The sequence below is a fragment of the Oryzias latipes genome, chromosome 22, assembly GCF_002234675.1.
Source record: "Oryzias latipes chromosome 22, ASM223467v1".
Classification (NCBI taxonomy): Eukaryota; Metazoa; Chordata; class Actinopteri; order Beloniformes; family Adrianichthyidae; genus Oryzias; species Oryzias latipes.
In genome coordinates this window covers 10252600-10266463 of record NC_019880.2, presented here as the reverse complement: position 1 = coordinate 10266463, position 13864 = coordinate 10252600, and the positions used below count along the sequence as shown (strand labels likewise).

At 38.3% G+C, this 13864-nt stretch overlaps 1 protein-coding gene across 3 annotated transcripts in view; it reads left to right on the top strand.

The window, feature by feature from the left end:
• LOC101175525 (unconventional myosin-VI) overlaps positions 1-13864 on the top strand; it is a 47364-nt gene that overhangs the window by 21952 nt on the left and 11548 nt on the right. For 2 of the 3 annotated variants that reach the window (XM_004082529.4, XM_020713883.2), the window contains exons 17-29: positions 1027-1122; positions 1412-1582; positions 2025-2063; positions 2913-3006; positions 4230-4360; positions 4513-4590; positions 5042-5171; positions 6270-6360; positions 7649-7799; positions 10334-10542; positions 10623-10701; positions 10924-11084; positions 11180-11230. In XM_004082529.4, the coding sequence (XP_004082577.1) occupies positions 1027-1122; positions 1412-1582; positions 2025-2063; positions 2913-3006; positions 4230-4360; positions 4513-4590; positions 5042-5171; positions 6270-6360; positions 7649-7799; positions 10334-10542; positions 10623-10701; positions 10924-11084; positions 11180-11230 (1481 nt within the window). The remainder of the gene's footprint in view (positions 1-1026; positions 1123-1411; positions 1583-2024; positions 2064-2912; positions 3007-4229; positions 4361-4512; positions 4591-5041; positions 5172-6269; positions 6361-7648; positions 7800-10333; positions 10543-10622; positions 10702-10923; positions 11085-11179; positions 11231-13864) is intronic. The other variant, XM_011490323.3, reaches the window with a different exon arrangement.

The window sequence follows — 13864 nt, the reverse complement described above, 5'->3', positions numbered from 1 at the left end:
TTACTTTTCCAGTTTGTTTGAGCAGTTGTGTGAAATATTGCGGCCTTAGCCCCCCATCCCCCCCTCCTGTTACTGTCTCTGTTGCTAAGACGGTCTGCCTCATATCTGCAAGTACAAAATCCTTTTGGTAAGGTATCCTTAACAGCCATCGGGGCTTTATATGGCTGCAGCCATGTTGTTGTCACTGCTTGAATAAAGTTTTTCAGTTATTTAAAAGAATAAAGAAGAAAATAGTATTTTTTTATGACTTGTTTTGGCATACATCACTTTTATAGGTTTAAATTCAGACTTTTGAGGGAATGGATGAATGTGTCACGCATTCTGCTTGCATGCTAGACAATAAGAAACAAGTTATCCTAAAAAAAAAATTAAAAAAAAGGAAAGTTTAAGGTAACACCGTTTTTTAATTAGCGTTTGGCTTTTTGTTGACTTTTTAACAGATGTACGCTGACCCAGGGTGTGCCTATATTGGAGAGCTGCATCTTTCAATGGACCCGACCAACCCGCTCGGTGTTGGCCGGGTCTTTCGTCGAGCAAATCGGTCGGATGTTAATGGCTATGAATTTGGACGAGTCCAGCCTTTAGATAATTCCAGCCGTTACATCGGCGAATGTCCTGTCACTTAGTAACCATGAGTCCCAAACAGAAAGGAGTAGAGAACCAGGCATGGAGCTTAAAAGTTGGTTTATTTGATGTAATTAAAAAAATAAGAAAAATGTGATTATCTCCAACTCTGCGTGCCGCTTCACGTCTGCCATTGCTGTCAGAAAATCTCCGGGTTCGGCTGCAATGCATCTTGGGATACGGACAGCATAGAAGGATACACCAGACCAGGCCGTATTCGTTGACTCAATTTGAAGGAGTCGTTAAATTTGAATATGTCCCCTCACGATGACGTAAACGGCGTACAAATGCCGCCCAGGAAGATCGCAGCCCTCGAATTTGAACACAGCCCTGGAGTTCAATGTGGCCCATTTGTACACATTTTTTTATGAAAAAATTATTAATTTTTGCTCTTTTTTTTAGGTTCCGAGGAAGTCGAAACTAACCGTCCACAGGAATCTTCGCGATGACGAAGGCTTCATCATCAGACACTTTGCTGGAGCTGTCTGCTATGAAACTGTAATATTTAATATCAAGTATATCTCAATTTGTGTACCATTATATTTTCAGCATATTTTTCTGAAGTGTGCACGCTCGCAACAGTATTATTATTATTATTATTATTCACCGTATTTTGTGTAAATACAGATCTCGATCAAATTTCCTCCAAAACAAAGAAGCTTGGTTTAAGTGAAAGGACTTTCATTCTTTCATTCTTCATCTGTGTTGTACTTTATCAATATATACGAAATGCTGGCGTCAACACAATTGGACGTAAAGGCGTATGTGTGTGTGTGTGTGTTGACAGACACGGTTCGTGGAGAAGAATAATGACGCACTCCACATGTCCTTGGAGAGTTTAGTGTGCGAATCAAAAGACAAATTTGTTCGGCAACTGTTTGAGAACTCCAGCACCCTCAAGGACTCCAAACAGAAGGCGGGCAAGCTCAGCTTCATCAGCGTTGGCAACAAATTCAAGGTTGGAGTGGCCGTCAAAGCTCTTTATATTTGGATAACAATAACTCAACCATATGCATTTTTAAATAAATTTCTTTGAATTCGAACATCTATATGGGTTTTTTTGCGGCTCAACATAAAACAATCCTCTTTTTCTTTCATTTAAGCTCTATTTTTAGAGTTCTCAATGCCTTCTTTTTTAATTTGAAAAATTCTTCTGTTGAAATTAGCTTGAGAATAAACAAGTACAAAAGTCAGCATAGAGAAAAGAATGAAGACAATGAAGCTTTTGAATGCATTTTTTACATTTTTGGCAAGGAAATGCCTTTTTTATCTTTTAGTTTTCAGATATTTCTCTTTTAATTAAGGCTGGATTTGTGTTCTCTTAATACAACTACATTTTTTTATGAATTTCCTAACAAACAAAACTCAAACTGCTAATTTTTCTCTCCTTCCTCAAACAGACTCAGCTAAACCTGCTGCTTGAAAAGCTTCGAAGCACAGTGAGTAAAAACGCTTTCATTCATTTCAAAGTTCATTCAACCTTTTTGAGACTACAATGATGTGCTTTTGTTTCTATAGCCGGTTGTGTTAACCCTTAGCAGTAAGGAATGAGTTTGAGCTTCGTTTTCCACCCAACAATTGGCTAGATTAATTCATCTTCACAACATTTTTTGTGGCAATAATTTTTACTGATATGTTTTTGATTATATTGCACAGTAATTCTTCAATAAACCTGACACTGTTAAAGAAAAAAACTAAATTCCGAGTGGTAAATATTGTCGTTTATTTTACTTTAAATTCACAAAAATTGAGATCAGATAGCGTGTATGTTTTAGAACATAGATGAAACATGTAGAACATAAAAATGTGTTAATCCACAAAGACAAGGTAAAAAAAAGGGAAATAAAAGTTCCAAGAAGTATCACAGTTATGTGTCGTAACTCTTGTTTGGTTTAAACCCAAAATGTCAAAGCGGAAAACCAATTGAAAGGTTAAAATTTATTGAAAACAATGCCATTAGGGGGTTGAGTTTCATTCCTGCGTCATTGTAATTAGCTGACGTGATTGGAAAACTCTCCGGTAAGTTTGTAGTAGGTTTAGGGGCTGTCATCTGGACTTTTTGAATTCTGAAGAATTGACAAAGCCTTTTGGATAAGAGGTGAAACGTATTCTAACTTTAAAAACCAAGTCCAGATGACAGCCTCTAACCAACCTGGATGAATGAGAGTCTTCATAGACATGTCTCCGGTAAGTTCAAGGACTGAGGGTTAAGCACAGTTGTGTCAGACTAAGCATTAATGTAAAGTACAGGTTTTGTGTCATTGGTTTTATGTATTTGTTTTTTGTAGGGCTCAAGTTTCATTCGGTGTGTGAAGCCCAACCTGAAGATGGTCAGCCACCATTTTGAAGGAGCTCTAATCCTCTCACAGCTGCAGTGTGCTGGTACATAATAATAATTTTTAATAATAATGTTAATAATAATTGTTAATTATTTGATAATTATGTGATATTTTATAATTATTTGAAAAATGCTTTTATAAAACCCTTTTCTTATAAGCGTGATTCTGATTTCCCCCAAACACCCATCCATACATTGTATAGAACTGGGTCCATGTTTTTCGCCCTGTAGTTCATCGTCATTCCACTAGGGGCACTAGAAAAGCTTTTCCTGTTTTATTTCAAAATGGCTTCTGCTATAAAATTATGGAGTCCTATACTGTTCATAATTGAATAAATAAATATTTAATTAAATAAATAAATATGGCCTCATGCAAATAAACAATCAACCAATAAATCTCTCATAAATATATAAAAAGATCATGAAATTGTGAAAAACATGCACACAAATTTTAAATTAGCCATTATATTGTTCAATATATTTCATTTTGCTTTAAAAACCTGTTCATTATTTTAAAACAGCATTTTAAAATATTAATTTTAATCATGTTGAATATTATTATAATTCTACGTCTTTTTTCAGAACCTTGGATTTCAAAAACAATATTTTCCAAAGTAGCTTTGTTTTTATTTCATGTTGCTGTTTTTCACAATGGCTTATGTATTTTTAGCTAATTTTTAAGACTTCATGGTGAGAATAACTCATCTATTGTTGTAGATTTTGTAACTTGCTATATTGAAAGAATGCAAAATATTTGGATAATCAATTCTCTATAATACAGTTTACGCCTCGTTAAAAATGTGTGTCAGATTTCAAACAGTGGGTAAATTAGATACTTTTTTCCTGAACACTTATCAAAATTTCTCATCTTAAACTAACATTGTTGTGAGCTATGACTTACCAAATTAAATGTGTCTCAATCTCAATAAAAAATGTTTACATTTTTTTTTTTTGTAAATTTCTTCAAAGGGTTTAAAATCATAATAATACCATGAAAAACAAACAATTTTTTGATGATGTAGCTTTTACAGAGTTATGGAGGCTTTTTTTTGCTGTAGCGTATGTAAACATTTCCACCTAAACTGTTGTTATTGTTCAGATTCCATTCATTTGGAAGTCAATGCAAACCCCCATCCCTGCAGTGCATTTGAAGTAATGGACTTCTTCCCATCATGCTTGATTTCCCACAATAAGCTCTGATGTGGTGCTGCGGTGCAGACAGAGAAGTCTCATTTCCATATCGCCTCCGTGTGTTTGTCTCGTCCAGGAATGGTGTCAGTGTTGGACCTGATGCAGGGGGGGTTCCCCTCCAGAGCCCCCTTCCATGAGCTCTACAACATGTACAAGGCGTACATGCCAGAGAAGCTCACACGGCTGAATCCACGCCTCTTTTGTAAGGTGCATAAGCTGAGCACTCTCCTCTAACTGTAAAAGTCATGCATCTGAATTTAAATAACCACGTTCTGTTTAAAAAAGTCCAATTATTGGGTTCAGTAACTTATTCCAGGAGGCAATGGTGTGGTGTCACTGAATTTCAATGTGCTCTTCAGGCTTTGTTCAAAGCGCTCGGCCTAAATGATAATGACTTCAAGTTTGGATTGACCAAAGTGTTCTTCCGCCCAGGAAAGGTAAAAAAAAAAAAAGAGCCGATCATTACTTAAAGACCCACTCTGATCTTTACATCTAAGCGTTCCCAGAGGCCTTTTAATAATTTCCCTTTTGTAGCCAAAATCAATAACCGTGTGACGTTTTCTAGGGCATAATTTCTGCAGAGCAGCAGGAGTTTAATATGAAGTTAAGTTGTGGGTGGAACTGTTGGTGTGGTGCAACCCGCCCCCCTTCCCCTCCCCATTGCTGAGAGCTCAGAGCAATGAGCTTGTGGCCCACCCATCATATTTTCTACGTCACAGCAATTTTTCATTTGCGCAGCGATCTGAATAAAGAAATACTCAGAAATTGAATTTTAAGCTTAAAAACATGCGAAAAACACCAAAAACAGGATTTTCATCAGAGTGGGTCTTAGCGATAGCGATATCATATAAGGTTACCAAACTAAAACCTTTTTATTGTGGCCATCAGTTTGCAGAGTTTGACCAGATCATGAAGTCTGATCCAGACCACCTTGCAGAGCTGCTGAAGAAGGTCAACAAGTGGTTGTTGTGCAGCCGCTGGAAGAAGGTCCAATGGTGTTGCCTGTCAGTAATTAAACGTAGGTTTAATATGCCAACTTTTCCACCACTTTTTTAAATGAATCTTAAGCTATGTTCACACCGCCCCAACACTTGTTTATGCGACCACTTCCATTCAAAAGTCGTAATAAACGCATGTTTGAGGGTTTTGCGTTCAAAACTCTAAGGTTCAGGTGTAGCTACACAAAATTCTACGACCGTTTTTCGGGTTCTACGTATTAAAACGTGTGGCCATTTAATGCACGTCGCCAACTAAACCATGTTAAACTAGGACCAACCACGGACTTTGCAGTGGTAGTGATGCAGTGAAACTCACCAAACTCGGAGCGTAGCTGGTTTATCGGATGAACCCAGACTCGAGTCTGACGACATCTGTGTTTGTTTTTTTACATAAACACAAACCAAGGCCACTCTCATGAGATGATGGCAATCCATATCCGCCTTTGCATGGATGCTAGCAATGAACCAAACCGTTTCTGTTTCGTGCCCACAGCGTGAGATGTGCACCGCTTCGACATTTCACACCAAGCCTCTTCCAGCTGTAGGGGGCAGACATGTGCTAGTTAACAGAAGACCCTCCCTACTTATGCAGTGTGAACACCGTGATCTAAACGCTCGTTCTTGAACTTGTCAAATGTCAGGTGTGTACGTAGCTTAAGACACATTTTTATTTATTCCAGTAAAGATTCTCCACTACGTTTTTTTCTGTTATTTTGCGACTGTTTCAGCTGGCCTCTTGGCCGTCTTTTGACTGTTACTGTTTCACTTTTTTTTCTTTGTTTTTGTTTCCTTGGAAATACTAAAAGGAGTAGCCTCCAGCCAGGAGGAGCTGCTCCTCTTTACAGTCAGTTCCAAGCTATCGACTTCCAGCATGAAGCAGAGAGCAGCCTTGCCCCAGCATATTTGTGTGCAAGCATCTGAAGAAATTACATTACAGCTGTAACAGAGCACTCTGGGCTTTGGTTATTTACTTCAACACTTAACTATACTTTCATTTCACATGACTGAAAGTTTCAATCCATTAAAGCAGGCCTACGCAATACATGATTACACTCTGGTTCTGTTTGCTCCTAACCATAAAGCAAAGTGATGCAGATTTTCTTTGCTGTTTCCAACAGTCCGAAACAAAATGAGGTACAGAGCCGTGGCCTGCATTAAGATTCAGAAGAGTGTCCGCATGTGGTTGTGTAAGAAGAAGCATAAGCCACGGTGAGTTTCTCACACAATGTGCGAGATTTGTATTCCCATTTTGTTCAAATTAACAATTAAAATTACAATAAAAATGATTCTGATTTAATAATAATAATACATTTAGAAAGAAATGCACTTTACTTTATTAAAAAATATCAAAGCACTACATTATAAACAAATCTCTAGATTCTGAAATTCCTATTAATTAATCTACAGATTTAGATTGATATTACTAATAATTTGTATAACAATATTTCAACAATAAAGTTTATATTTAGAAATAAAGCAAATTAAATATTAGATATGAAATAGATCATTTAATTTTTAATCACTGTTTTAAATTGTAAAATCACAATACAACCAAGTAAGATTGAAGCTCACCAAACTGCTTCAACAACACTAATTGCAATAATTTTATTAAACAAAAACAAAAATTTGTAGTTGAAATAATTTTTGCATTTAAAGTAGGGATGGCCGATATATCGGTGCCAGTATCGGTAACAGCCGAGATTTACATAATTTGAGTTTATTGGTAGCTAAACTCAAATTATTACCGATATTCTTCTGACTGTTTTCAGAAACTCTTTTTTTTTTAAGTGTACTTTCCCTAATAAATTGGAAAGCTTCTGTTTACAGTTATAGTCAGATTTGCTGATATTGTCCTGATGCTGGTTTGGTTTCCAGTTTTAACTAAATGTTCTTTGTTTTTCTTTTTTTAATTTGAATTGCTCAGTTCTGTTAAAGACTGCCATTGTGTAGAGTTTCAGTTGTACAATAATAATCCCACACATCCACACTACCCTCTGTGAACAAGTCTTACATGGAGCAACCCTTTCATCACGTCTCAAACCGGCACCAGAGCAAAGAATCAACGGGATGCAAATGGAGAACGGACCTTAAAAAAGCAGCAGCTTAACCCAGAATCCAAACGAAAATAGAGAAAACAGCAGAACACAAACCCTGACAAATGTACACTGTGTGTTCTCAGAAATACACATCAAGCTGTTTTGCTATATCTGACAAAAATGTATGTCGGTATGTAGAATCATCTTGGTTTTAATGCTTTACGGTCTATTTTTATCCAATTCTAAACATTGGACCACGGAGGGGTTTTCAGCCACATTTATAAACACATATATATAATTTTTAAAAAGAAACACTTTTTAGAGATACTGACATAAAAGGTATTAAACTATTAAAGTCATGTCCCACATTTTTCTTTAAGAATGGTTTTATTGATCCATCTAAACTCTGTTTAGATTGAAGGTTTCCTGATTTTAACGAGCATTTTCTTCTCTTGGGGCAGAATAAACGGCCTGGTGAAGGTTCGAAACCTTAAGAAGCACATGGAGCGGTTAAACGAGGTGGTGACCGGGCTGAAAGAGGGCAAGCAGGAGATGACCAAGCAAGTTCATGAGCTGGGTACAGCCATAGACGCGCTGTTGGTGAAGATAAAGGTAAGACACTGGCTGCTTTTGCAGGTGAACTTGATTCAAAGTGTCGTCATCAGACTTGCATCAAGACACAAAAGTATTGGCAGAGTTTGTGACAGACCCAGGAGTGGAGCCACATCCATAACCAGTACTTAGGACCTCTGCCCTCAGACATGCTGTAGCAAAAGCCACATAGCTGCAGGCCCGTTTACCAAATGCAGGGGGTGCTGGGGTTTCCAGACAAACCATTCACAACAGCTTTGACTGGAATACCAGAAGATCATTGCAGGTAATTCCAATGATACTAAGACACCACCAAGAAAGTCTGCAGAAATGTTGCTGTCCGAGCGATGCACAGAGGTCAACATGGTCCCCAGGGTTTTCTTTGGTGGAAGAGGAGTAACAGTCTGGGAAGGCATCACCAGTCTATGCAAAACCAATTTGGTTATTGCAGACGTCTCAGTCACTGCAGGTTCTTACCTCAGAGACATGATAGAACCCATCATCATACCTCATTTCCACAATCAACTTTCTGTTCATGGATGATAGTGCCAGAATTGTCACTACAGGAAGTGGGAGTACCTCATTTCCCCTGACCTAAACCCTATAGAGCACATATGGGACCAGATGAAGCAGAGCCTGGATCATTGCACCCCCACCACAAAGTCACCTGGCAGAACTGCATGTTTCACTTGCAGAAGATTGCAACGCCTCAGAACGACATCCTGAGGCTAGTAAGGAGCGTGAAACGTTGCTGTCAAATGGTGGAAATACCCGCTATTGACATAGTCATTTTTTTTTCATTTGGGGCTATTTAGTCTTAATTTACGGGGTAAAAAATGTCAAACTAATGAAAATGGTGTTTCTTTTCGTCCATTATTCGTACTATCAAAGGGAACTTTTCATTAAAATCAGACCAATTAGGAAGAGCACTCCTGTAAATAACAATACAACTTATTGTGAGTTGTGTACATTTTTTAAACAGAGACATCTACAAATGTTTTTAACAGAATATGTGTTACTTTTCATGTTCTGGTGATTTGCTTCTTCTCAGTTTCAGACTTATTTGTATTTCAAACCATGGCTGATCACTCAGGGAGTTGTGGCTTTTCTTTATCTTCTTTCTGTTCCACAGATCAATAATCGCCTCAGGATAAATAAATAAAATATCAGCAAAGGAGACTCTTCGCCAGTAATTTCATTTATTGAGGCTATTATGCTGAATGATCAGAAGTGCTTTGTGTAATCCCAGTGCAATATGCACTCTTCTTATTGGACCTTCTAGGTGCAGCAAATAATTGCAGAGACATTTTCGCTCCATGGTTTGATGTGTGCAATCAACGGAAATAATTATTGTGGTTTTATTTCTTTTTTTTATATCGTACTGACACAAAAGGACCAGTGACTCGCGGCGCTTTGTCTCCCCTCCATCCCTAAACAGCCCCTCCACATTTTCAATTTTCAACTTTTAGCCCTTTAGCATCCCGACCGTCAACAATTATGGCATTCTGGGTGTTGAGAAATTGCTTCTGGCACGCGTTCTTGGAGTGAATAATGCATGAGGCGCCACTGGCTGTCGCTCAGACCGCTATACATCGGGGACAAGACCTTGTCATCCCGTCGATCCTGACTCACTGTTAGGAGCGGGGCGTAATGAAGCCCCACAATGGGGTGATCACTTCCCCCGCTGCTGATTGTCTGACGTGGGGGTGGAGAACAGAGCTTTGTGGCTGCAAAGGGCAAATGACAGACACACTGTCAGTCAGTGTCTGACTTGTCACCACATGGAAATGCTGTGCAAACAGGGAAACAGATGTGTGTGTGAGTCTTTTGGCAGTTTCTGAGGAATTCTGCTTCAGGTTTTACCGACCTGCAAAAATCTTGTATTTTTTTATATTATTTATTGATATTATATTTGATATAGTTTTTTGACAATCCTTTTATATTTTCCAATAATAATAATATCTATATAGATAGATAGATAGATCTATATATATATAAATATAGATATGTATATATATATATATATTTGTATATGGTAATATATATAAATATTTTAAAGTAATATTTATTCATATTTTTGATATTTTTCTTTCACCCGTTCCTAAAGCAGATTGTCTTTCCGCTCTCTTGTGTTAGAAGGATGGTTTTCTAATTTTTCTTCTAAACCCGTTTTTGTCTCTTTCGGGGTTACGGACAGTCTGGCGACATGTCCCCAGTCTGTCAAAGGCCGCAATCACACACCCATACACACCTAGGGACAATTTAGAGTAACCAGTTAACCTATGAAGCATGTTTTTGGATGGTTCCCGGACAAAACCCGCGCATGCACAGGGAGAACATGCAAACTCCACACAGAAGGTCTCCCATTGATGTTCTGTTTTAGATCCCCTATCTGAGACTTGAACTGGGGTCTTCTTGCTGTGAGGCAAAAGCGCTAACCACTGCTCCACCATGCAGCCCTAAAAGGGTGGTTTTCTAGATACAAAAAGTGAAGGAAATAAACATGTTCTTTATTTTCTGATTTTCTTTTTTTCTTTATTCATTTGACACCCCAGACCTCAATAATGACCTGGAAGGAGATCGACACAGAGTACCAGAAGCTGGTGAAACACTCCGAGCAGCTGCTGTCCTCCATAAAGAAGAAGAAGCAGGAGGAGGAGGAGATCGAGAGACTGAAGCACATCGAGGAGGAGATGGACAAAGAGAGGAAGACCAGAGAAAAGGAGGAGCAACGACGCAAACAGGAAGAAGACGACAGGAGACTGTGAGGGGAAAAAAAAGCAAGCTTGGCCATGTGTTGTTAGTTAGCAGGTGTAAAATATGTTTTTATTTGTTCTTTTGCAGCAAAGCAGAGATGGAGCTGAAGAGAAAGCAGGAGGAGGAAGACCGAAAGAAGAGAAAAGAGGAAGAAAAAGTTATTCAGGTTTGGACCTGAAAGAATGGTTATTCTGACAAATAATAATAATAATATTATAATGAATGATAGCCGTTTATTTCTCTATAGAAGTCTGTGGGATCTTGGCTTCTCACTGCCAGCAGGTTACTTCCTGTTTGGAACGCCAGGGGGGAGGGGTCCCTCAGTCCAGCTCTCATTTGTGTAGATTTTTGTGCCACCGTGTTATTGTTGTGCTTTGCGTGTTTGCAGGCGGAGCTGGAAATCCAGCTGGCGGTGGAGCGCGAGGAGCAGGCCCAGCATGCCGCCATGCTGGAGCAGGAGCGGAGAGACCGGGAGCTGGCCATGAGGATCGCGCAGAGCGAGGCCGAGCTCATCACTGAGGAAGGCCAGAGCGACGCAGGCCTGCGCAGGTATTGCGTGTGACCCAGAAAACAGTGCTGACCCAGGCTGACCTCGGAAAAAGTGAATGTAACCGCCTTTCTCCTGTTTCCGTTGTTTCCTTCAGTGATGACTCTTTTTCAGGTCTTCCTATCTCTTCGTCCTCAGCCAGAGCCATGTAAGACTTCAGCCCAAAGTCTAGCCGACATCTGTCATAGTTACTCACTCTCTTCATCCCCACTGTAGTGTCTAATCCCACATGAAACAGACTGTCATTCAAAAATAATCAACTGATCCCAGTGTTTGCCAAAGTTAAAAAAGTAAAAAAGCGGGGGGGGGGGGGGGAGTCTTACAATTTCAATAAACCCATTATTTTTTTATAAAAACAGTTTATTACATTTTTGCACTTAAAAAAAAACTGTTAAAACTGCAAAAAGGTCTAAATGATAGAAAATTAGGGCCACCTTAAAAGTAAATATAAAGATCATAATAGAGTTGTAAAATTATGAGTAAAAAGTTAAACTTTTACAAGGATAAAGTCATAAACGTACTTAAACTTTTTTCGAGATTAAAACTGTTAATTTATTATTTTAAAAACAATCAATAATAATCAGTAATTGAATTTAAAAGTCTTATTTTTTCTAATATAAAGTTGTCATTTCATGAAAAAAAACTATAAATTTACAAGAAACTTAAAGCAGATTCAGTGAGTCTTGATGTTCATCCCATTTCTCTGAATTAAACAGCTGATGTTCCATTGTCATTGTTTAAATGTTTAAAAACCTAAATGTAGCATTTTCTTTTTTTAAATGCATGACTTTAATCCTTGTAAGATTACAACTTTTTGAAGCATAAATGTATGACTTTATTCTCGTAAATTGTTGCAGTTTTGGTCACAATTGCACTAAATTTCTCAATATTATAGGACTTTAATCTTGTAAAATTTTGACTTTTTTTATAATTTTACAACTTTATTCAATTTGGGTTTTTTTTTCATGGTGACCTCTACTGTAAATCAAAGCTTAATTTTAAATTCTTTAAAAAGTTTTTTTTTTTCTGTAAAAATTAATAATAAATGAGAATGACTGTAAATGAACCACACAGACCTGCTGATGAAAAGACAGATTCTTACACCACATTTAAAACGTAAGATCTGAAAGCTCTTACGTTTTAAATGTCTTACATATTCTATTCTTAATTGAAAAAAGGTAAATCTGTTTTTTATTAAGACTATAAATATATATCTTAATAATTCAAAAAATAAAGAACTAAGTTGCAATTATTTATTTTTTTTAAAGGCAGACAGTTTCTTGGGATCAAAAAGGGTCACAAGTGTCTCTGACATGTCCTAACTGGGTCTCTGTTATCAGAAATGGCACCATGTGTGCACAGCCCACAGCTTTTATGCAGTGAAAGATGCAGGCAGACCAGGCAGGGGGGTGCTTTAGCTTTTGGATGGCCACAGGATCTGGACCTCCCTTCCCTTCCAGCTGCAAATCATTTCCTAATCCGCTTCTGCCAAAAGCTCACGCTGGCCTTTTGCTCCCCATCTTCGTTCCCGTCTGCAAGAAAAGCAAAGCTTCCATTTCTGCGTTATCACTGTTGCACACCAGTCAGAAGGAGAATGGTCCTGATTCAGTTGAATCTTTTCAGTCCATCTGTTCCTTACTGGACTTTAAAAGTTAGTCTAGAAGATGTTTAGCTGCTCTTCTGAGCAGTTCCTTCAGGCCTAATGCTGCGTTCATGCTAGGATCACACCGGCTGCGTTGATTCGTGATTGAACATCTTGTCACTAATTGCTGGCTCCAAAAAGCCAAAATTTGTACCGTCTATTGAGAAATAAACAGCTATTATTTAGTCGTTATTTTTGTCAGAATAACTATTCTTGCTCTTCTACCTTTTTGTTAAACATGTTGTTGCTAATTATAATTGTTTTTAGGATAATTTTTCTGTAGCCCATGTTATTCGAGTTATAAACAGTCCAATCAGATGCTTCAGTAAAAGTATATGGCATCTGCTGGTCCCCCACGTTTAACGTGCAAAACACTTAACAGATTCCATGTAGCATGCTTTCATGTGGTAGTGTGTGTTGCCCACCAGTAATCTCACTGCTCATTGGTGAGAGTGGTTGCCATGGAAGTGTTGACTCAGATCAACTTGGACCAATCACAGCTTGCTGACCGTTTCTGGCTTCAACATCGCAGCGCCCTAATTGCAAAACAATAGGTCTTAACAAAAAAAATGTACTGCCCCCTACAGGTTGAGGTTGGAATTGTGGTTATTCTTTTGGAGCCAGAAATAAACCATTTACTAAGGGTGATGTTACGCTCTCTCTGTCCAGTTCGCATAATCTTAATGGTCCTGTGTGAACTTTAGAGGCACTGCTGAGGCACGGAGAGATCAAAAAATTAACACTCAGACATTCAAGCACTGTCTTGTAACCTGTGACGCTGCGTTTCTACTAGTGAATATTCAAGATGAATAAATAAATGGTATCTACTGAAGACCAGTTCACTATTAGCCACTAATGAGTATCCTCACCTCTGAGCCACACCAAGATCCCCACCAAGTAATGGAGTACAACTTGGACATTTCCATTTGCGCCTATGATGTTTGTGGTTTTTTTTTCCACCACACTTCTTGGTGGTGTAGTGGCTCTCGCCTCACTCAAAGAAGGTCTTGGTTCAACTCCCAACTGAAACCTTTCTGTGTGGAGTTTGCATGTTCTCCATACGGTGGCCGAGAGGTGCAAGACACGCTTACATTTAAGATACAGCAACAGCAAATCCCAGTACAAATGAACAAATCACAA